This window comes from Nelumbo lutea, chromosome 5 (genome assembly GCF_056320005.1).
Source record: "Nelumbo lutea isolate HS-2025 chromosome 5, American lotus-T2T, whole genome shotgun sequence".
Classification (NCBI taxonomy): domain Eukaryota; kingdom Viridiplantae; phylum Streptophyta; class Magnoliopsida; order Proteales; family Nelumbonaceae; genus Nelumbo; species Nelumbo lutea.
The window spans coordinates 84,580,816-84,606,340 of record NC_142688.1 but is presented as its reverse complement, the minus strand read 5'-3'; the positions used below and the strand labels follow the sequence as shown (position 1 = coordinate 84,606,340).

Below are 25,525 nucleotides of genomic sequence, written 5' to 3'. Positions count from 1 at the left end.
AATTATCTGAAATTGTAATAAATATTTTGGAAAATACGTAAATGAAATTATTCATAAATTATATGAAATAATTATCTGAAATTGTAATAATTTTCATTATTTTTAACTGATATAATTATATTTTTATTTTCAATATTAACTGAAATTTTCAGAAATTATGAGTTAATTATATGAAATATTCAGAATTTAATTTCAGACAATCAGTTACTGAAATTCTTTTCAATATTTTTAAGTGAAAATAATTACTATAATTTTCCGAAAATAAAGATAATAATTTATTAATAAAGGATTTTAAGAAGTAAAAGATAATAATTTTCAATATTATTGATATTTAATAATGTAATAAAATTCAATATTTTTAAATGAAATCAATTATAGAAACTTTCAGCAAAATATTATGGAGAATTAATAACCCTAAAAAATTATTGAAATTTTTTATTAATATTAATTATTTTAGTAGTTGTCAAAAATTAATTATAGTAAGTAATTATTATTTGTTTTAATTTATCAAAAATGACATTTTTAAATAACAATGATTTACAATTTAAAATAAAAAAAAAGATGTAAATTTGCACATCCTCAAGAGAAATAAGATGATTTTATGGTAAAAAATATATTGAGATATTTAATGATGAAAATTAGAAATAATTTATGAGTAAATAAATAGGAAAAAGTGGAAGAGAGGATAAATAGGAATTACAGATAATTTAGTAGAGAGATTTTAAGGTAAAACATATATTGAGCTAATTAAGTAGAGAATTTGTGTGGATAGAGAGAGTCAGAAAAGTTAGTTGTGGAGAGAGAGAGAGATTTTAGGAAGATTTAAGAGAGACTTAAGAGAGATGTTTCATAAAGATTTTTAGGTAATTGGGAAGAAGGGATTAATGGGAGCAAAGAGAGGCCTGTTGATGTGGCCTAATGAGAGGGTTAGAAAGGAGTAGTAGAGAAAGGAAAGAGAGAATTAAGGAAAATGCAAGAAGGGGGTTTGGAGAAAGGAGGCCATGTGTCATAGACAACCTTGGTTTAATATTATAACCATTGTTAGATTATTAGCATTTAAATCATTTCTTACTATTTCTACTTATGTCCTTCTTGATTTCCAACTCCTTTTAGCCCCTTTCAACTTGCAATAATAGATCACTTCTTATGGTTGTTGTTAAAGGTAAATATCTATAATTATATACATATATATAGATAATAGATAATCAGGGGCAGAGCTCGGGGGACCCAAGGGAGCCATAACACCCCCCCATGGTAAATTTTTCCCTCCCCCACTCTCTACCTCATGATTATCCCCCCTATGGGTCCATCCATACTTCATTTAGGTTTTGGCCCCCCTTATAAAAACTCGTTGGCTCCACCCCTATAGATAATATATACTTTTATAAATTTATAATTTGTAAGTAACAAATTCATTATTTATCTTTATATAAAAGTTGAAATGTTTAATTTTTTTTATAAATTTTTAGTTCTCATTTTAAACATGGTGAAATGAAATTTGAATAAACCAAAAATCAAATAGGACTAAGTTTGATTTGAAACCCTTTTAAATTTAGTTTTTTTTTTTTTTTATAATCAGATTAATCTCAAATGCAGATGGATGTGATTTGAATTTGTTAGTGTCGACTAAATAAAGGTAAAATGGTCATTTAAGTTTTATTAGTATGGTGATGTGTCTTTGAGTTAGATGATGTGTCCCATACTTAAGTAGGGGCACAAGAGTCATTTGCAATGAAAAAAGAAAGGAAGGAAGAAGAAGGAAGAAGAAGGAAAAATAGGGAGGAAAGAGAGGAAAGACAGATGAGAGAAAAATCAGTTTAATTAGAGAAGAAAGGAAGAAGGAAGAAGAGGAAAGAAAGAATAAGAGTGATGAGAGAAATCTGGTTCGAACTCAAGAGACAAAAATTAGTTTTCTCCAGTCGATCAGGGAACCTTTCTATTTTTCCATTGCAAATGACTCTTGTGCCCCTACTTAAGTATGGGACACATCATCTAACTCAAAGACACATCACCATAATAATAAAACTTAAATGACCATTCTACCTTTATTTAGTCAAAAAAAGACTCCCCCTTAAGTTGGACAGTATATATCATATAGTCCTAACTTGTTACATATATAATCCACTCTTGCCCGATTCAGCCCTTTAGTGAATAAATATATGCCCATTGCTTCCTGTGTTAACATAAATTATATTTATTACACCACTAAGAACCTTCTCTCTCACAAAGCGATAACCAACTTCTATATGTTTTGTTCTCTCATGAAAGACTGAATTAGAAGAAATGTAGACAACAGCTTGGTTGTCACAATAAAACTTCATTGGTGTGCCAATTGAGTACCTATCTCCTGTAGAAGGTTCATCAACCACATCAGTTCACAAGTTGTATGTGTCATAGCTTCTGTATTCAGCCTCTGCACTGCTTCATGCCATCACTATTTGTTTCTTACTCTTCCATGTCACCAAGTTACCCCCAAGAAAGGTATAATAACCTATGGCCGACATCCTATTATATACAAAACCAGCCCAATCAGCATCGGTGTACCCTTCTATCTCAAGTTTTCCTCCACTCTTGTATAGCAAACCAAGACCCAGAGTAAAGGTGCTTAAATTCATTTTGCACGCCTATCCCAAGTGCTTAAAAATGACACGATGAAACCTACAAAAATATATCTCCAGCTTCTCAATTTGCGACCATTGAAATCCCCTTAAACATGTCAATTGTATTCATTTCATTTGACATTGCACCCACCTCTGCCATCAAGACACAGTACAGGCTATATAAAAATGCATCTTTATGCACAATAAGCAAGTAAAGAAATAGGGGTATCTCCATATGTTCCCAACATGGGGAAAAAAAGCCTACAGGAATCTCTTTTTCCAGTATATATATCATAAAAAATGACAACATTGAAATGAACTAAGATGTGCCTTTCTGGAATGGACTAAGCATATTTACTAAAACACGTGGTAAAAACTACTTGCAGTATTGCTAACATACATTATCTGTCTGATTTAACCAGATCTTCAATAGAGCTTCTGTACTTGGAAATCAGATCCCTGTCAAAGAATTGAACTATTTAATATTAGCAATGACTTTTTATCCAACATTTATATTATCTGTTGCAGATAAAATATTACAATAAAGGTAGCACCAACCTTCTCTGGTTTAGGAGTTGCTCGCTTTCCTCCATCTTACGCTTCTGTCCATCAACTGTCTATGACCAAGACCAAATATATTGCCCATGATCACCCCCCTCACCAGGGGGTTTTTCAATTGTGGCACAGGTTACAACGAGATCAAGACTCAAAAATGCAATAAGGTGCTAGTTTCATTTTGCACATCTACCCTAGGTGCTTAAAGAATAATACAATTGAAGAAAATCAACTACAATCCATTATTGTTAGTTAATTTAATTGTTATTTTTTATCACATAATAGTACAATACTAAAACTAGAAAATAATATTTAGATGGGTCATTACATACCATGGCCTTTGTGTTGATCGATACTGATATTGAGTTCAATAATTGTTGACATTTCTCGAAGTGGCTAGTTAATTCATTTACCTATTATGAAAAAAAAAATTTGAAGAACAAGTGAATGAAGTCCTAAAACTATGATTGCAAATTACCCCGGTTCCACATTATAAAGAAATATTTTACAATGTTGGAATGAAAATGCTTACCAGAGCATCTGAATGCTGATCACGTGTGCCACTTTCAATAGCTTCAGCTAAATTCTCTACCAACTAATATTACCAAGAAAACATTAAGAAAAACCAAAGTTTATTTCTCATCAAACTGGCTCAAGAAAATAAAGAATCAGTCTTATTATCTTATAGACGATAGTTTGTTTTCAAGGCACCAAGGCGAGGCTAGGTGACAGGGGGGCACCTTGTTGCCTAGTTGTCTAGGTGGGCACCTAGGTGATGGGTTTTTTCAAGTAAAAACATGAACCCTTGGGTAATTCCCTTGGTTCCATAGCAACCAGAAGCCAGCTTTCCCCAGTAATTATCTATAATCTTTATAAAAGAAAGTATAAAATTCATATTAAACATGGAAAAATCAATATACAATATATTCATCAGAATAAAATGAAAAAGAGAAGATTAAATGTAGAAAATATAGGGGCTGAGCCCCTGTTTTCATACTAAGAATGTGTTGATTAAACAAAATTTTAAGTTCTCCCTTGCCATTGTGTGTGTGTGTGTGTGTGATAAGTTCTTCCTTGCTTGTGTGTGTGTGTGTGATAATCAGTTCTTCCTTGGTTCAGGTTTTGAAGTCTCAAAGGGTTCAAGACAGCATACGCTAACATGTATGTTGATTTTACTCTGACAAATAAGAATATTATAAAAACAAAACTAGCACATAAACCCACAAATGAATAATTTAGTTTAATAATATGTATTTTATTAATAATGACATAAAAAAATAAATAATATAAAAAATCAAATAAATAATTTATGCATATTTTATTAATATGCATAAAATTTCTAGATGATTAAGCAAGGCAACCCTCCATGGGTGCCTCGTCACTTCTTGTCACTTAGGTGCTAACTTGGCAACTATGTTATAGACAATATAAAATAGATGAGAAAGTACACTGAAAACAAAGATATATTTGTTTTTAGTATTGATTACTCGCCTTTCATGGCATAGTACCACAAACTTTACCTAGCAATATTACACTCTTCTCAAAGGTGGATTTAGAGCCGTTAGTAGCAAGGCTCAAAACCACATTGCGTCTGGGGCTTATCCAATTACATGCCAACCAAACCATATTAAATATCATCAAGCACTTTATAAGAACAAAAATCAAGTTATACCATATTGCCAGTTAGCATATGCTGAGGATTATCAATGATTATTCTGATGATAGCACTCCCAGGAAGAAACAAAATGAATCTGGTTTGAGAGAAAATTTAACACAAGCACACATACGTACATGCAAGAGATGAAAATGAGAAGCCAGTGACTGGTGCTGATGATGTTGTTGATGGCGCTGTGGCTGTTGCTGCTGTGGCTGTTGCAGCTGCTGCTGCAGCTGATGATGATATTGTTGATGAAGGTGAGAATGGTCTTGATTTGATGTTATTGATGAAGCATTCTGATTTGAGGCACTTGGAATCATCATCCAGCTCCCTCCTGAGTAGGGGTCCATTATTTTCTTTTTCAGAAGCCTTTGAATTATTTTAGGAATGGATCAATAGTCGTTTCTGCTAACCTACACAGTGGGTGCAAAGACGTAAATAAAAGAGGACTGTAGTGGCATGGATCAGCACGTCAAATCTCATGTTGAAATTTTGGGTGCCGCAAGAGTGAAAATGGAAACAGAAAATGAAAATAAAGGCAATTTTTTTAATTTTCACTAATATATCATTGTTTCATTGTGACTTAGAAATCATCTAAAAGTTGACCAATGAACAACAAAAAAGGAGAGCTAAAAAAACTGGAAACAATTGCTTCTTTTTATAATGGAGAACAAGTTCCATTACACTCTTCCCATCTTCCCCCTGTTTTTCTGTAATTTTGTAAAGAGTGATAGATTGCAAATGAAATGTTGTAAAATTCTGTGGCTCAATATTCTTTTTTTTTTTTCTTTTTAGCTATAAAAAGAGGAATGTTGTTGATTGCTGCCCTGTACACTTTAACAAGGCAAGTTAAAATGAGGTTTCCAATATACCATACCAAGTTAAACAAGTCTAATGGATTTATAGATATAAGCATTGCTTTATGAAGCCTTTTATTTTTTATTTTTTAATAACTGCACAAGGAAAAGAAACATTATTATGCACCATTGGAATGAATGAATTTTTGTAGCAAAGAGCACAACAAAGATTATTGAAACAAGACATCAGAAAGAAGAGATTATTGCAGGTTGCCCAAAGAAAGTATTGGAGTATAATATACTTTAAGTTAAAAGTTAAAACCTAAAAAAGACTGAGCTGCCCCTAACACTGAATAAAATGAAGGCAGTGAAGAAATTTTCTCCTTTTTTTGATTTTTTTATTTTTTTATTCCATGTCATTTTTGAAACAAACAATGAGATGCACTTTCCCTGAACCTAAATAATCTCTTCTCCTAAAATTTCTCCTAAACTACCTCCCCTACTATCCCCCACTTTCTCCAAAATTGTCTCTAATTTAGTAGAGTTTTTTTTTTTTTTGGAAAGGGTAAAGTAATATTTATTGAGAAGAAATTACACACAGGAGGCTGAGATCAGTCCCAGAAAAGGCAGACTGATCAAATCAGCAAAATTACACATTCCACCATGAACTAGAAAGAAAAACAGCTGACACATTACAATTTCTAAAATCCTCAGACACAGACACCCAAGACATCAGTTTGCCCACTGTTTTCTGAATTAGCTCTTCCGAACTTAAAGTCTTGTTACAGAAAATCCTTCTATTCCTCTCAGACTAGATGGACCACAATACAGCAATTAGAATCATCTTCCAAACAGCCTTCTTTTTCTTGCTCAAACCCATGAGCTTCCAGCAACACATCAGCTCCTTAACCGACCTCGGCATCACCCAACTTAAATTCATGGAGCTGAGGAAATGGCTCCACAGCTGCGTAGAAAAACGGGCAGCGGATGCACAATGGTCAGTGGATTCAGAACTACTCCCACACAAACTGCAAGACAGGTCCAAAATCCGAATGCCCCTTCTCACTAGGTTAGCTCTAGTAAGACATTTATTAAGAGCCATAGTCCAAACTAGGAAGTTAGCTTTAGTTGGGCTGATGGGATTCCACACTTGACGGTCAGGGAAATCAGGAATACCCCTACAACAGAGGTTAGAAGCCAGAGACTTGACAGAGAACACACCATCTGAGTTCCACTTCCACTGCCACTTATCCTCCAAACTGTAATCCAACTCATGGTTCTGAAGACAGGTCAACAAATTCAAAACCTCATCCACCTCCCAATCAAAAAGGTTCCTTCTAAATGAAGGAGACCAAAAAACTAAACCACCAGAAACACTATAGCATTCTGCAACTGAAGCCTTGATCCGAAGCACACTGGAAGAGGAGGGAAGGAATCAGCAAGGGGTTCATCTGAGCACCAAGGGTCCTTCCAGAATTTGGTCCTGCTACCATTGCCAACTTTAATTGAGACCCCAGCAACCAGAGCTGAAACTTCTTCATTATCCCTTTCAACAAAGAGTTGCCCCAATTGGACAGAGGGTCCCTCATTTTCCAATTACCCCAATCCACACCATATTTGCTAGCAATGAGAGATCTCCACCAGGCATCATTTTCTGCTGCAAATCTCCAAATCCACTTGCAGAGGAGAGCAGAATTAAAAATTTTCAACTTCCTTATGCCTAACCCCCCTTCAACTTTGGGTAGGCAAACTTGCTCCCAACTCACCAAATGCACTTTTTCTCCTCCCAACCTCTCCAAAGAAAACTCCTTTGAAGCTTTATAAGATGATTTGCAACAATGTTTGGAATAGAGAATAGAGACAGGAAATAGGTGGGTAAATTGGAGAGAGTACTCTTAATTAGAACTCTTAATCAGAATCACCCTACCCCAAAAAGAAAGGTATTTTGCCTTCCAAGAGGTTAGCTTTCTTTCCATTCTCTCAATTACCGGGCCCCAAATTGCAGAAGAACCACCAATCACCCCCAAAGGGAGCCCCAAGTATTTGACTAGAAGGGACTCACTCTGACAAGCCAAAATACCAGCACAATCTGCTAAGTTGGAAACCTGGCCCACTGAGATAATTTGGCTCTTGTTCCAATTAACTTTTAGACCAGTAATCACTTCAAACCAAGATAAGATCCCAAGGATTAACTCCACCTATGAGGGAGAGGCATCCACAAAGCATAACGCATCATCTGCAAATTGGAGAATATTCACCTTCTCTCCCCCCGAAGCAATTGCAAAACCTTCCCACTCATGCGAAGCTGCAGCCTTCTTACAGAATAAAGTGAGGATCTCCATTACACATATAAAAAGAGTAGAGGAGACAAGGGGTCACCCTATCTAAGATCCCTGGAACTATCAAAGAAGCCTGCGGACTGTCCATTAACCAAAACAGAGAACTTTGGAGAGGTGATACAAACTTTAACACAATTCCTCCATTTCTACCCAAAATTCATCTGATGTAACAACCTCCAGTTGACATGATCACAGGCCTTTTCAATATCAAGTTTGCAAATCAGCCCGGGGGAACCTTCTTTTTTCCCGGAATGAATGAGTTCATTGGCAATGAGTACAAAAGTCCAACATCTACCTACCCGGAACAAAGGCACTTTGGTTATTTGAGATAACACTACCAAGAACTCCTTTCATTCTCTCATCAAGAACTTTATCTAAGACTTTGTAGAAGCTATGCAGAAGACTAATCGGCCTGAAGTCCTTAATATTCACTGCACCTTCAATCTTTGGAATGAGGGTTATAAAGGTAGCATTCAGACTCCTCTGCAAAGAACCCCTCTCAAAGAAGTCTTGGAAAACATTCAAGATGTCCTGTCTCACCACATCCCAACATTTAGTATAGAAAAGATTTGTAAGACCATTAGGCCCCGGAGACTTCTCATCAGCCAACAACTTGATTGTTGCTTTTATTTCCTCCTCCGTGAAGGATCTTTCAATAAAAGATGACTGCACATCACTCAACTAATTAAAAGAAAGGGACATAGGAAAAGGTCTAAAGAACCAAGACTCCTTGTACAACTTTTTATAAAAGTTGGTAGCCGCTAACTTCATATCTATCTCAGAGACACCCACCTAGCCCTCTCCCTCCAGCCTGGTTAATACAAAGGCTCTAGCTCTTGCATTTAGCAATTTGTGAAAAAAGTGTGTATTCCTATCCCCCTCTTTCATCCAAGCCACTTTAACTCTTTGCCTCTATTTGATTTCTTCCGACACTGCCAATTTATCAAACTTCATCTCTGCTTGAGATCTTTTTAGTCTATGCTCCTCAGAAATAGGACCCGATTCTTTAGCTGAATCAATTTCCTTTATGGTACTCAGGAGAGCTTTCTTTTCAGTACCTAAACTCATATTTTTCTCCAATTTCCAAATCTTTAATCTTGCTTTGATGGCCCCCAATTTTTTTGCTAGAATGAAAGAACCTGTACCCACTACCTGCAAATCATCCCAAATAGACTTCAAATGAGGAACAAGAGTGACATCCTCAAACCAAGGGCAATCTGCTTGAACTCTGGAAAGAGATCTTCCCAATTAGAAGTAACTAGAAACATGTCCAGCCTCACAAGAGTGGGGATATCTTGGTTGTTGGTCCAAATAAACCGACTACCGTGAAGGGTAAGTCTTGGAGTTCAAATCTGTTAATGAAACCAGCAAACTGAACCATATCCCTAGATCTTCTCCCTCTAGAGCTTCTCTCCACTGCAGACAAAGTGACATTAAAATCACGACCAATAACCCAAGGATAAGAGAAACTTCCCCTCGCCATGGCCAGCACCTCCCAAAACTCCTCCTGCAGACTTCGATCATTAGGACCATACACATTAGTAATTATCTCCAATTCATATTTATCTGCTTCCCTACTTTTTATCTATATCTATCAAAAGAAAGTTTGGATTAAAAAATTTAAGAATTATTTAGATACTCTAACAAAATTATAAACAACTTTAAAATATTTATTAAAAACACAAACAATAATTTTATATTTTAACAAAATATATCACAATTATGTACCAACAATTTAAATTATATTTTCATGGATTATAAATTTAAATGTTTTTCAAATATTTAATAATATGTAAAAGCTTTAAATAAATAAAATTCAAATAACAAAAAAATTTAAATATTTTATAGATTATTTAAATATTTTTCATAACTAGATTTTAAATGGTTAAAAAAACGGAATTAAGTAATAAATTTAAAAAACCTCTTCAAAATAGAAAAACAATTATAACATAATATTGAAATTAATAATAATTTATTATATTACAAAATTAATAATGAAATTATGTGATAAAAGTATAAATTATGATTTTATGGATAACTAAATTCAGCAAATAATTAATATTTTAAAATTTAAATATTTTACATATTATTTAAGTATTTAAATAACAAAATGATTAACATAACTAGATTTTAAAAAGTTAAAATAAAGAAATTATGCAATAAATTTAAAAAAATCTAAAAAGTATAAAAATAATTGTAATATAATATTGAAAATAATAATAATCATTTAATATTTTTCCATACTATTGTAAATAAATAATTTCACTTATATCAAGTATAAATTCGAGAAAATAACTTTCAAAAAAATTAAAATTTATTAATAATAAATTTAATTCATTATATAATTCGAGAAAATAATCTATATTTATTATATAATTATACATACTAAAATTAATATTTATTGTATTTCAGTAATTATTTAATGTTTTTTGTGATAAATGTATTTTCAATGATTATGTATAAATTATTTTGTTTGGTTATTTAATAGAAAACTTAAAATAATTATTGGAGATTAAACTACTATTATTGAATTTTTTAAATTTAATTTATTGTACTTATTGTATTTTTGTTATAACTTATTGATTAGTTAATATTTATTAGAGATTAAACTATTATTTGAGATTATACTATTTATTGACTAAGTTAATATATTTTAAGTACTTATTGTATATTATTATAATTATTGTATTTTTTTATTATCAATATATTTTCAACAATTGTGTATTTTTTCTATAAATTTTCAATAATTATTGGAGATTAAACTATTGTTATTTATCGGAAATAAGACTATTAATTTATCTAAAATTATGTGTTCATGAGTTGATTCGGTCCAGCCATAGGCTATTTGGCCAACCAAATTGACCTGGTCTGGTTGGGGAGTTGGTCAACTGAAACCGACTGAGCTTTATGTGAAAACAGGCCCACTCAAGTTGTACCGGTTTGGGTCGATTTTCACAAAAGGTCAGTTGGTTCAAAAGATTTCAACTTAAAAATTAATTTTGATTTTAACAATTACAATGCAATTATTAACAATAAATTTTAAAATTAGATTTATGAAATAAAACATTTTAGACAAAGAAATATGGGAAATTTCTCACGTTTTCATATTAAAAATTATATTTAAAATATAAAATATTAATATATGTCCATGGTTACGTCATTTGATTTTGGTCGAATTGGGAATTTTTTAACCAAAGCCGACATAAAATACTAGAAAACTGACCAACTCGGGTCGAGTTGATCAGGTTGGTTGATTCATAAGTTTGACAAATAAACCTAACTAAAATTAATTATTGTTATTTTTGTATTATAAAAGAATTATTAAAAGTAGTATATAAAATATAAATAATTATTAATTATTTAAAAAGTTGAAAATATAAAACAATTGTATACACTTTTGTGTTTTTATTAGGGTCATTTACTAGAACACCTTATACCTTTACATATTTACTTAAACCTACCATATAATTTTCATTTTAATAAAACATCTCATATAATTTACAACTTATTTACTTAATCAACCTTTCATTAAGGAGTGTTTGTTTTGCCATTAAGCCCATGATTTTTTATTCCAAAAATACCCTTAACATTTTTTTTATATAGAAAACAAAATTGGCCAAATGTAGCCAATAGAGTAGTTGCCCATGTCTTATTAAGGGCAAAAATGGTATTTTTATTTCTGTTTTCTTTTGATTAAATTTATTTAAATGAACATTAGGGTCAACACTGTCATTTTCCACTATCGTCTAATGGAAGATTGATTAAATTCATTGCAAATTATAAGTAGTGTTTTAGTAAAATGCTAGTTATAGGGTAGATTTTAGTAAATCCATGAAACTATAAAGGTACTTTAGTAAATGACCCTTTCTATTATTTTATCTTTCACTTAATAAATCCCGTGCATTGCACGGGTCCCCGCTAGTATATCTTAATTTTTCAAATGCCAAGATAGGACAATGATATATCCCCAAGATTTTTTTTTTTTGGTAATAAAAGATGAAAGGTGAAAGGAATATAAAGGTAGTAATATGAGCATTGCAGCCCCACCACCAAATGAACAACGGCTACACAGTACACACTAAACAGAACCACAATTTGACACCCAAACAAGGCAAAAATACCCAACACCATCAAACACCCACAATTATTCACATAACTCCTAAAACTTCAACAAAACAAATGTTTAAGCAAGTAAAGTTAGTAGATGCTGAATTGCCATTGGTGATCCTCTCAGAGAAATAGGCTTCTGCAAACCGTGCATCTCACTTCTGAAACATTAAACTAAATTACTGACCTCCCATTGTTTATGTTAATGGAAGATTATAATTAATATGTACTTAAAAAGCATCATTCTATGGTTTCTTAATGGGTGACTAAAGAAATTTATAATTTAACCACACCAAGAAGAGGCTATAAATGTAGCATAACAAAGGGCTAGCGTTTCTTCCTTTGTGACAGGTCGTCTGTCCTTGATGTGGGGCGGGTTCAGAATTATGGGCAACCTCTAGCGCTTCCTCTATCTCTTTGCCTACTAAACACCGCAAGGGCTTCCCGGTGTGAGATTTCCTATAAAGTATTCATTCGTGTATGTAAAACCTCCTGGCCTTCGACAAAAGCTTTCGCCTCATCGTAGGGTCTAGTGGCAAAACGCTGTTCTCCAGATAACTAACATACATGCTTCTCCAGTCTGCCTCCCTTACCACAAGGCATTCCCTACTAGACTTGTTCATGGGTCGGGCTGGGCTTTCACTCTGCATTAACAGATTTTTCTAAGGCCTGAGACCGAGCCCGGCCCGACCATCGAGCCTACAACTTGGGCCTGAGCCCGAAGTCTAGCTCATGCAACTGCTATTGCTGAAGCGGCTGAATAGAGAGAGAGAGAGAGAGAAAGAGAGAGAGAGAGAAATTATCAAGAAAAAATAAAAAATGTACATATTATATATTTTATATTATATAAAATACATATTATATATTTTATAAAATATATAATGTTGAGTCGGGCTGGGCTTTTTTGACAAATCCCGAGCCTAGCCCAAAACACAGTCGGGCTTTCTGTTTTGGGCTCAAGGTCAAGCCCGCGATCCTAATTACATGTCCAAGCCCGACAAGGGTGTGGTCCGGGCCGTCAGGCTACCCGTCCCATGAACAGGTCTATTCCCTGCCATCAACATCTCAGACACACTTCTCACATTCGTTTTGTACCCTGGTTGCATCTGACTTCATCGAGGTCTAGTAATACCCTAATCTCTTCCGCCTTCGGTACAAGGTGTTGGCCCTATTTCCGCAATGCATTGCATGAGTTTCGTTCAGGACAAACTCTGCCTCCTTCCTCCCCAAACACCCTGTTCTTACCCCGTCTGCTAGTCGGTGGTATAACACCCCGTTTACCAATTGGAACTTCAAGATCACCTTGTTGTCTTGCACAGCCAACCCTGGGTTATTTAGCTTCTGGATTATATTATACCTCCAATCATCCACCATAATCTTGTTTGCTTTTACTACCCAATGTCCCAGTCTCTCAATTGAGGGTTCATAGAGGGTTTGGATGGTGATGCTGATTGGGTTTTGATTGGGTTGAATTTTTTACCCAAGGATCGCTAGCACACCGACGAATCTTCTTTTTGGCTCTGTTTTGGTGTTCGAAGGATACTTCTAAATCTCAGGTCAGCGTCTGTATCAGGGTCCTGTAGGGTAGGATTGTTAGTTCTTTTACAGTGGTGTTGTCGTCCAGTTGACCTATAACCAATTTGGAGTCTCCTGTCACTTTGACTTTTTGGCTCCCGAGTCTCTTGCTACCGTCAGTCCCAAGACCAAGGCCTCATACTCAACTATGTTGTGTGAACAAGAGAACTGGAGTTTGAATGATAGGTGGTTGTGTTTCCGATAGGTGACATTAAAGTGACCCTAGCACCAACCGAAGTCTTGGTGCTGCTTCTGTCAAAAGTTAGAACCCATTCGCCTTCTTCGGCTAGTGTGATCATTGAAAGCTCTCCCGGAACATCTTCTGATATGGGGCAATCATTGGTGGTGGGGAAGGCGGCCAAAAAGTCCATTGCTGCTTGACACTTGATGGCTCGGGGTTGATTGTACTCTATTGTGTATTCACTGAGCTGCATCGTCCACTTAACCAATCTCCCAAAAAGAGGGGGTTTGTCCATGAAGAACCTTATCAGGTCGCTACGTGCGATTAGCTTGACCTTTTGACCTAGGATGTAATGTCTAAACTTCTGTGTAGCGAACACTAAGGCTAGGCATTGTTGCTCCATGTGCGAGTAGTTCTTCTCGGCTGGCTTCAAGGTTCGATTGGCGTAGTATATTGGGCACTCGACTCCTTCGTCGTCCTCTTGTGCTAGCAAGCATCCTATTGCGTACGGGCTCGATGCGATATAGACTCTGAACTCTGCCATTCCTGGGTGGTGACATGGTCAGAGCCTTAGCTAGGGTCCTTTTTAGTTGCTCGAAAGCTTTCTAATGCTCTTCCGTCCACTTGAATCCTACTGACTTCTTTACTAATTTTATCAGTGGCGCAACTGCATGCGCAAGGCCGGGGATGAATCTTCTAAGGTAGGATACTTTCCCTAGGAAGGTTTTTACCTGGCGTTCATCACCCGGTGGTGGGAGGTCTAGGACTGCTCTCACTTTGCTTTCATCTCGATGGATCCCGGCTTGGTCTACCCTGTATCCCAAAAACTTTCCAGACTGCACTCCAAATGCGCACTTCAGGGGGTTTAGTCTTAGGTTGAAGATCCTAAACCGATCAAACACCTTTCTTAATATCCTGGGGTGGTCCTCCTGCCTTTTTACCTTAACCACTATGTCATCTGCATAGCATTCGATCTCCTTATTCATCATATCGTGGAAGACACTTGTCATCGCTTTTTAATAGGTGGCCCCAGCGTTCTTTAGACCAAAGGGCATCATCTTGTAATAGAAGTTCCCTATGGGTGTACTGAAGGCCGTGTGAGGTGCATTTACGGGGTCCATAAAGATCTGATTGTACCCACAACAGGCATCTAGGAAAGAGAAGAGTTGATTCCCCGTTGTTGAGTCTATTAGTACCTCCATGTTCGACAAGGGGAATCCGTCCTTGGGGCAAGCTTTGTTCAGGTCCCTAAAGTTGACATAACACTTGTGGTAGGGTTGGGAGAGGTCAGTTTTCATTCGTGCGCTAAGGTAAGGTAGCTATACTTTAGAGTACAAACCTAAGTTGTTCGTTCTTCTTCTTTATTGGTACTATATTTGCTAGCCACCGAGGGTGTGCTAAGGGCTTGATAAACCCAACCTTAAGGAGTCACTCAACTTCTTCTTTCATCTTCAAGGTTACCTTCGGGTTAAAAATCCTCTGGGTTTCTTTACAGGCTTAACCTTGGGATCTCTTGGCAGTGTAGCCGGCCAGAGATAGGTGGAAGAGGAGAGAAGAGAAGAGAAGAGAAGAGAAAAGAAAAGAGAGAGTTTACAATGCAACAGTACTGGCGGCGCTAGTGTTTATTTAATATATATAGGGTGACAGAAATAACAAGGGAAAAGACCCTTGTGCCCCTGAGTACAATAACAGACATAACAGAAATAAAAAACGAAATAAAAAAAAACTTTAATTAGACAAACAGGCCCTAACAACTGCAACTAAGTTATTCTAACACTATTCCAACACTCCCCCTCAAGTTTGAGCATAGATGTCAATCATGCCCAACTTGTCACACAAATCTTTGTGCCGCACATGATGAAAACCTTTGGTGAAAATATCTGCAAGTTGCTCTTCCGAGTTGACATATGGTGTGCACACTTCTCCACTTTCAAATTTCTCTCTGATAAAACGTTTGTCCACTTCAATGTGTTTCGTCCTATCATGCAAAACTGGATTAGCAGCAATATTGATGGCTGCTTTATTGTCACAATAGAGTGAAATAGGATTGTTTACTGCAAAACCCAGTTCACCTAACAGATTTCTTATCCACATGATTTCCGCAACCCCATGAGCCATCGCTCTATATTCTGCTTCAGCACTGGATCTAGCCACCACACTTTGTTTTTTGCTTCTCCATGTGACAAGGTTTCCTCCTACAAAGGCACAATAACCACTGGTGGACTTTCGGTCATTGGCTGCTCCTACCCAATCTGCATCAGTACATACTTCCACTTTTAAGTGATTGTGTTTCTGGAACAAACCAGCCCCAGGAAACTTCTTGAGATATCTCAAGATCCTCTCTGTAGCTTCAAAGTGAGTTGTCATCGGGCTGTGCATGAATTGACTAAGGACACCCACTGCATAGGCAATATCAGGCCTGGTCATAGACAAATACAGAAGTCTCCCCACAAGTCTCTAGAACATCTTTACATCTTTCAAAAACTCTCCCTGACTGTCTCCCAGATGGTGATTAGGTTCAATAGGTGAATCAGATGGTTTTACCCCCAACTTGCCTGTATCTTCTAGTAGATCTAGTACGTACTTCCGTTGGGAAACTTCAATTCCAATGAAGTATCGTAAGGAGCCTAGATCCTTCACCTCAAATTTAGTGGCTAAGAATTTTTTTAGTCTCTGGATTTCAGCCTCCCAATCTCCTGTGATCACTATGTCATCCACATACACAATAAGAGCTGCAATTTTACCTACACCTCTTTTTACAAACAAGGTATGATCTGATTGGCATTGTTTGAATCCATTTGTTGGACTGCTACATGGAACTTACTAAACCAAGCCCGAGGTGATTGTTTCAATCCATATAGGGACTTTTTCAACCTGCACACCTTTTGTTCACTGCCTCTGGCACAAAACCCTGGGGGTTGGGTCATGTACACCTCCTCTTCCAAGTCACCATTCAAGAAGGCATTCTTGATGTCCAATTGGTGAAGATCCCAGTCAAGATTTGCTGCCAAGGAAAGGAGAATCCGGATGGAGTTCATCTTCGCTACAGGGGCAAAAGTCTCTGCATAGTCCACTCCATATACCTGTGTGAAGCCTCTTGCTACCAATCTAGCCTTGTACCTTTCAATAGTTCCATCAGCTTTGTGTTTCACTGTGAACACCCACTTGCACCCCACTGGTTCCTTCCCCTCAGGAAGATCTACCAGCTCCCACGTACCATTTTTATGTAAGGCATCAATTTCTTCCTGCATTGCATCTGTCCATTCAGGTTTAGACAAAGCTTCTGCCACGGTCTTACGGATGTCCACAGAGAAGAGGAAGGCACAGTACGAGGGTGAAACATGCTCATAGGACACAAAGTTAGAGATAGGATGATTAGTGGTACAAGATCTAACACCCTTTCTCTTAGCAATAGGAATATTAAGATCATTGGAGACATGTGAATCAACATTTAAAGGAGCAATGGGAGCAAGTGTACCTGGCTGATGAGACGGATTTGCCTCGGGTGAATCCGATGATGTTGGTTGCATAGTGTCCGGCTCCACGGCTCTTGAACTCTACTGGCTCTTATGACGACGATGGAAAACCCGGAACGGAGGAGGATCGGGTAAAAGAGGTAGTTGAATCTGAGTCATCGCATGTTTCTCCTCAACCCTACTCTCCCCCTGAGGAGAAACCGAGAAAACGGTTGACTCTCAAAGAATGAGACATCAATGGAAACATAGTACTTACGGGCAATGGGATCATAGCAACGATACCCCTTTTGAGATGAGGGGTAACCAAGAAAAACGCAAGGAATAGCCCGATGGTCAAGTTTACCACGAGTAGGTGATAGGTTGTGGACAAAACAACGACACCCAAAGACACGCATCAGAATGGTGGACAGCAGGGCTATAGGGAACAGGATCTGATGTGAGGCCTTATACTCTAGTAGCCGAGAGGGCATGCGATTGATGATATATGTCGCACACAATACTGCATCCATCCAGAACTGTTTCGGAATGGTGGACAGCGGGGCTGTAGGGAACAGGAGCTGATGTGGGGCCTTATACTCTAGTAGCCGAGAGGGCATGCGATTGATGATATATGTCGCACACAATACTGCATCCATCCAGAACTGTTTCGGCACATTCATACGAATCAGCAAGCCACGAGCAACTTCGAGTAGATGACGATTTTTTCGTTCAGCCACACCATTTTGTTGGGGTGTCCTGGCACAAGAGCTTCGCTGAAGTGACCCACTCGAAGCAAAGAACTTCGTGAGATCACTATGGAGATATTCCTTTGCATTGTCCGACTGGAAAATATGAATTTCCGTTTGGAACTGAGTGAACACCATGCGTTGGAAATCTTTCACAATTTGTGGCACTTCATCTCGAGATCGCATAGGATAAACCCAAGTGTATCGAGAATAATCATCAATCAACGTAACAAAATACTTATAGCCAGCCGCAGTAGGTAGAGTAACAGAACCCCAAACATCAGAATAAACAATATGAAATGGAAATTCAGATCTTTTATTTCTTAAAGGTAAAGAGTTTCTACAATGCTTACTCAACTGACAAGTTTGACACTGTAATTGACTCACTGACAATGACTCAAAAATCTTTGGGAACATAACTTTTAACAACTCAAAAAAAAGATGACCTAAACGACTATGCCATAAATAGGCCTGAATCTCACTCGCCGAACTTGTGGACTCAGTCGCCACTAGACCAGCATTATTCTCCAACACGTAGAGACCATCCACCATGCTTCCTCTACCAATCGTCTTCCCCGAGGTCAAATCCTGAAACACACATAAAGACGGAAAAAATGTGACTGAGCAGTTCAAAGAATGAGTAATACTACTAATGGACAACAAATTAATAGGTAATTTCGAAACATGCAGGACATTTGGTAGAATAAGGCCAAGTGTTATACCTGGCGGAGAGTCCTACCATACAATTCCAAATGTTCACGGAAGGAATTGATAATATCTTCCTTAGGGTCGGAACCGGGATGTCTCTCCTGAGTTACGGAAGGACTAGTCTCTGTCGATGCCAGATTAGCTGAGTTATACCTTCTTTGATTCTGCTGGCCTGGTTTCTTGCCCTGATCCGGTGCTGACTTCTTACCTAAATCCTGTGCCCATTTAAGTTTTCCATGGAGATCCCAGCATGTATCTTTAGTGTGTCGTGTCTTCTGGCAGTGAGTGCACCAAAGCTTGCTTTTATCTTCTATTTTTTTCTGAGTGTCACCCCTTTTAAAACCACCTCCGACATTTGAATCTGAATTTCCCCGGACCGCTAGGGCAACTGACTCCCCTTCTACACCATTTATCACACTTCTTCTGCTTTCTTATGACTGCACCAAAGCATACACCTCCTGGACTGATGGCAAGTCTTTACTACCCAAGATCCGTACCCTGATGGACTCATATGACTGATTCAGCCCTAGGAGAAAGGAAAACACACGTTGTTGTGATACAAGTGACTTATAGGCTTTTGCATCTTCACCACACTTCCAAATCACATTCTGATAGTGATCAAGTTCTTTCCATATTGATGTCAAATCAGAATAGTACATCGAGAGACTCCTCTCCCCCTGCTTGCAAGTAGAAGATTCTGCTTGTAGTTGATATATCTTGGCATAGTGTCTCTGTTCTAAATAAGTGGACTTCGCTTGTTCCCATATCTCACAAGCAGTTTCAACCCACATAAAGGTCTTACTTGTGGCAGCATTGAAACCAAGAGCCAAGACATCACCATACCGTTCTCTTGGTCCCACCTATCATGCTCAGCACTTCCATACTTCGGTTCCTTTACTCTCCCATTGATGTATCCTATTCGCCCCCTAGCAGTGATGTAGAGTTTTATCCCCCTAGACCACTCAAGGTAATTCAGACCATCAAAGGGAATGACAGCCATGGGAAAGCTCATATCCATTCCCCCACTCACTCCATTGTGGCTCCCTGAGATTTCTGAAGTAGCAGAATTCTCAGTCGACATGGTCAAGCAGTTACTCAGTCCCACACACCGGATTTAGGACCCCTCCTTACTCCACAAAGCAATGCTCCACCCACACACTAGGGTTTACCAACCAGATTGTGCACAAACCGTACCAAATTCTGGACAAAACCGAGGTAATAATCGGCAGTTTCAGACCTGCCTATCAGAATTCTAGAATGGCTAACAGCCACTAATCAGCAAGAGAGATCCTTCTTGCTTATAGTCAACTCAAACCATTGAGAAGACAGGTCAGCATTGACCTACAGTTGTCTTAACACATCAACAGGATCACACCATCCAAGACAACTAGGGTTACACAGGTTCGATAGCATTCAGTCGCCCCAGATTCATAGGGTTTTCACTCGGCCCATGATCAAGGAGAGTAAAGAGGAGAAAAATAGAGGAAGAATTGTACCAGTCGTAGCTATTCTGTAGTCCAGAACCAGATTTCCTTTCTGCTAGCCTGTTCCACTAATCAGTAGGGTTGATCGATCTTCTCTTGACAGTAGGGTTGATCGGTCTGCTCTCTTTTAATCAGTATTCCTGCTCTGATACCATCTTGGCAGTGTAGCCGGCCAGAGATAGGTGGAAGAGGAGAGAAGAGAAGAGAAGAGAAGAGAAGAGAAAAGAAAAGATAGAGTTTGCAATGCAACAATACTGGCGGCGCCAGTGTTTATTTAATATATATAGGGCGACAGAAATAACAAGGGAAAAGACCCTTGTGCCCCTGAGTACAATAACAGACATAAAAGAAATAAAAAACAAAATAAAAAAAAACTTTAATTAGACAAACAGGCCCTAACAACTGCAACTAAGTTATTCTAACATTATTCCAACAGGATCTATACATAGGGTGTGTCTGACATCTGATCGTATGACCAGGTCCAAGTCCAGTCCTGGCATTTGATCATACGACCAGGCAAAAACATCTTGAAACTCTGTGCAAATGCATGCGGGTTAGTTTCTCTTAAACGAGCTTTTAGTGTTTACCTCTCAGGAGTGCGATCAAATTTTCTCTATCCTTAGCTCTTAGTTTGGTTGATATGTACAATGGCCTTTTCTCTTCCCCTTCCGTGGCCATGTTGATTTCCTCCAAAGGTTCCTCCATTGCGTCGATGGAATCCCTCGTGTTTAGGTGTCTAGATCTCATCGTAGTATTCTACAGTCTCCTCATTTTGCTCTTGTTATGCAAGTGAATTTTAGTGTTCCTTAGTTTCGTTGGTTGATATCTTCTTTCGCCTCTTTTTTTATAATGTTATGCCTTTGGCATGGGCGATGTTTGTTCAGTCCTTGGGGTGTTCTCGTGCGATGAAATCATTGCGATGTCCTTCTGCAGGGGTAGTTTAGTGAAATAATTCTGGTTGAAACATAGTTCGCAAGCATGTTTTTGTTAAAGAGAAATGCAACATTCATTCCATGTGAGAAGCATGCTCTTAGAAAGAAAAGTATGAGCATGCATAGTTTGAGTATTGTTTCAAGTACATATGGGGAGTATACCCTGGTGATGACAAACAGTAATTATACTTGGATCTCATTTCATTTATTAAAAGACATACTCTACAACTAAATAGAGAGTCATACCTCTGAGATGGCCTTTTTAGCTGCTAGCGATTCATCATCCTCATAATCCATGACAATGGTGTAGTAGCTTTTCCCATCGTCACCGGTCACCTGTACGCACCTTGTTCTTTTCTTCTTTTCCGGTGCGATCAAAGGGTCGTTCATAGAGCTCAGCAGTTGCACTCCTTCCACTCTAGCTACTCTTGTCTTGCCTTCGTCGGCCAGCTCGATGTAGTAGATTGCGTCTTGCAGGTGAGCTTCGGACTAGTCAAAGGGGACCCTAGTTGCTGGAATCCTAACCACACGTCCCTTATGCTTGGCCTTGATGCACTGATGGTATGTCGAAGGTATGAGGGCTAAACTATGTATGAGTGGCCGCCCAGCAGGGTGTAGTACGCGGTTTTTCCGGAAATGATTTGGAACTCTTACATGGCGGAGAATGGCTCGATTGATACCTGCAACTCGATGGATCCCTTTGTTATAGATGTGTTTCCATTGAAATCAGTCACCTCCATGGGCAGGCCTTTCCCTATCTCCCGCTACACATCCATTAATTTCAGAGTATGGATGGAAATGAGGTTGACGGAGTTGCCAGGGTCGGCCATGGATCTTCGCATCTCGAAGCCCCCCACCCTCGTTGTGATGTACAGGGGTTGGTTGTGATGAGGGTTTGTCGCCAGCATGTCTTCTGGTGTGAATTCTATATTGGTGCGCTCAAGTCAATAGGGTTTCAAGGGTCTCTTGAATACTTCCACCAAAGTTCTAATTGTCAACTTCCTTGTTGATGAATTTCCTCCTTGTGTTGGAGCTTTGGACTCTGTTCAAATTTTTCGATCAGCATGTCCGATTGGTATTGGCCCGGTGCTCCCACCACGTTGATGCTTCCTCCCTGTGTGTGGGCTGGGAGGGGATCCGTTTCTTCCAATCCTGAACCTCTTGCTTCACTTTAGCTACAAGCATCTTGGTCCAATTCTTCTTTCTTGGACATCCATCTTATTCTTCCAGCTTCCTCTTGATACGGCTATAGTTTTCCCTACATCTTTCTCTTTTTTTTGATAATTGAAAGAATTTTATTAATCTCAAAGGATAAAAAAGTACAGCTTTCCTATTCACTAGAACAAATTACAAGGTAGCACAAAAAAAAAGATCTTGCCTGAAAACCCCAAGTTTGGCCAAAGAATCAGCCATAGTATTTGCCAACCTGTTCACCCATTTAACATCAACTCTCATATTATTAGTTAGTCACTTCTCCCTTTTGAGGAGGTCTCTGTATTCCCAAATGACAGCATCAGTGTTAGAGAGCCAGCCTATTACCACTTAAGAATCCCCTTCTATCAGCAGATGTTCCACCCCAAGCTGGTTGACAATCTGAATCCCTTGTACAGAAGTTAGTACTTCTGCCCTTGTAGAATCTCCCACTGGTCCCTAGAAGAAGGAAATATGTTGCTGTCCTTATTCCTCAGCACACCCCCATACCTGAGGCCCAGGTTAAACTTGGTTGCTCCTATCAAAGTTTAATTTGACACCTTCCGGAGGATGTTGCCATTCTATCACACTTCTATTCTTCTTAATGGAGGTTAGCCACTGCTGACCCCTCTAAAAGTAATCAAATGAGAAATCAACAAACATACCCAAGGTCTTCAGCCAATGGATTACTCTTGTCAAAATACAGTCCTTCACTTCAGCCAAGCTTCTTTCCTTCTCTAGGAATATCCTAGCATTCCTTTCCTCCCAAATAGTCCATATTCCATAAAGCAGCTGCCTTGAGACATTTCCACATGGCTTTACCTCTTCTCATGCCACCCAAAAAATAGATGGATTAAATAGCAAAGTTACATCTGATGACTGAACCCATATAAAACCGAATAAACTAAAGCTCCAGCTCTATAAAACTACAGGCCTGCAGCAAGGGAACAAGATATCAATAAATGGAAACAGTCCTCATTACGGACCTTACACAAGAAACACCAGTTTGGAGAAAGACAAAGAGGTCTCTTTTTTTGCATGCTTTCCAATGTATTGATTTTCCCATAGTAAACTTCCCAACAGAATACAGCAATTTTGGGGGAATAGGGCTTACCCAAACTTCTTTAAAAGGAAAAACTCAAGGGTTGGGGCTGGAACATAGGGATTCTAGAAAAGAAGCACAAGTAAAGGTACCTTCAGGCAAGGGAGTCCAAACTCTGTGATCAAGTCTTGTGGGGTCCAAATAAACTGACTCAAGTAAATAAAGCAACTCAGTAACACAAGTTAACTCACCATCCCTTAATCCCCTATGAAAGTTAAAGTCCCAATTTAAAGACAAGGGAAGAAACGGATCTAGGAGACACTTTGAAATTGGCTCATTTTTGTAAAGGGAAAGGGAGTATAAGGAAGGAAAACAATCCTTGAGGGGTTGATTACCCACCCAAACATCCTCCCAAAACTGAAAAGAATCACCAGAGCAAGCATCAGACTTGATAAACCTAAAGAAGCAAAGGAGAATATCATGTATAGCCTTCAAAGGTATTGTGAGGGTAATCCAACGAGATATCCCAGTATCCCAACCATTTCTGAGTAGCGATGAATACTTGACACCATCTCATGCCAAAGTCTCTCTCTCTCTCCCCCAAAGCCATCTTCATAACCAATTCCCTAGGAGGGTTTCATTCTTTTGCACTAATTTCCCTATCCCCAAGCCCCCTTCTTCCTTAGATTTAGTGACTATCTCCCATCTAAGTAGATGATCCTTCTTCACCTCTCCTGGTTCTCACAAGAAATCCCTCATTACATTCTCCAAATTCTTAGCCTCCCTTGTGGGAATTCTAAAGACTGAAAGGTAATATCCCCAATCCCCCATCTTCCTTAGATTTAGTGACTATCTCCCATCTAAGTAGATGATCCTTCTTCACCTCTCCTAGTTCCCACAAAAAATCCCTCATTACCTTCTCCAAATTCTTAGCCTCCCTTGTGGGAATCCTAAAGACTGAAAGGTAATAAGTTGGAAGGTTGGCAAGTGCGGCCCTAATCAAAGTCGCCCTACCCCCTATAGAGATGTGATTCTTTTTCCAGGCCGCCAAGTATTTAGCAAATTTCTCCACAATATGGGACCAGAAACTACTCTCTTTAGAGTTTACGCCTAAGGGGAGACCTAAGTCAATGGCCAAGAGGACATGGCACAACCTAAGCACCCTGCAATAGACTCTACCTCCAAATCCTCCAAGTTTATACCAGCCACACGGCTTTTATCCAAATTTATCCTCAAGCTGGAAGCATGTTCAAAATCTCTTATTAAGCTCTTGAGGTTCATCAACGAACTAAAGGTGGGCTACTAGAATGCCTCTTCTCCTTAATCTCCATCCCTGTAATAGGTCCTCATATGCTTTGGAAATCAATCTATGGAACACATCAGCAACAAGTGTAAAGAGGAAAGGAGAGAGTGGGTCACCTTGTCTTAGGCCTCTATTGGCTAGAAAGAAGTCCTTCACCACACCATTAACTAAGACTGAGTAGTGGTAGGAATTTAGACAGCCACTTATCCAGTTACACCAATTGTTCCCAAAGCCACACCTTCTTAACACCTCCAATAAGAAACTCCAATCCACCAAGTCATAAGCCTTTTCCGAATCTAGCTTGCAGACGAAACCTTTTTTGCAAGATCTCCTCTTCTCCTCCACACTCCCATTTGCAATCAGGATCTGATCTGTAATTTGCCTATCTTGTACAAAATATCCTTTTCCTTACATCTTTCCCTTCTGTAGCTTCATTTTCCTCTTTTGACATCTCCCCTCTTTGACTGTTATGCAAGCTTTCACAAGGTGCTTAGAGAATCCCTTTAAAATTTAAGAGATTAAAGCCTACCCTTCTCCTTCTCTTCCTTCAGGGAAAGAAACCAAGCTTTCTTCCTTGCCTGAAAAATTCAAGCAATGCAATGAAATTACCTCTACCATTCCTCCTCCAATCCTTCTCTCTACTTTGTATGTTCTTCCTTACCTCCTTAAAACTCTTCCAATCCAAACTTTTATCCTTGTGCAAGGTGTCACCAACAAAGTTCTGGAATCAAGCAACAAACTCAAAACCAACCAGAAAAACCCACAACTTCTTTAACTCCCAAATCTCAAAGATACCTTTCCACCTACTTTGACCTCTTCAAATAAGAGAATTTTTTGCTTCAAAATTCACTAG

General features: G+C 38.2%; 1 protein-coding gene across 11 annotated transcripts in view; it reads right to left on the bottom strand.

Annotated features, from left to right (window-relative positions):
• Nucleotides 1-2,812: 2,812 nt before the first annotated feature.
• LOC148853214 (mediator of RNA polymerase II transcription subunit 9-like) overlaps nucleotides 2,813-25,525 on the bottom strand; it is a 46,735-nt gene continuing 24,022 nt past the window's right edge. For 5 of the 11 annotated variants that reach the window (XM_088944047.1, XM_088944046.1, XM_088944050.1 and 2 more), the window contains 5 exons: nucleotides 4,947-5,225; nucleotides 3,688-3,750; nucleotides 3,488-3,568; nucleotides 3,159-3,217; nucleotides 2,813-3,059 (listed from right to left, as the gene is read on the bottom strand). In XM_088944047.1, coding sequence (XP_088800173.1) covers nucleotides 3,002-3,059; nucleotides 3,159-3,217; nucleotides 3,488-3,568; nucleotides 3,688-3,750; nucleotides 4,947-5,162 — 477 coding nt within the window. In that variant the 5' untranslated portion in view covers nucleotides 5,163-5,225 and the 3' untranslated portion in view covers nucleotides 2,813-3,001. Of the gene's footprint in view, nucleotides 3,076-3,158; nucleotides 3,218-3,487; nucleotides 3,569-3,687; nucleotides 3,751-4,946; nucleotides 5,226-25,525 lie in introns of all 11 variants that reach the window. The other 6 variants (XM_088944051.1, XM_088944054.1, XM_088944053.1 and 3 more) reach the window with 3 other exon arrangements.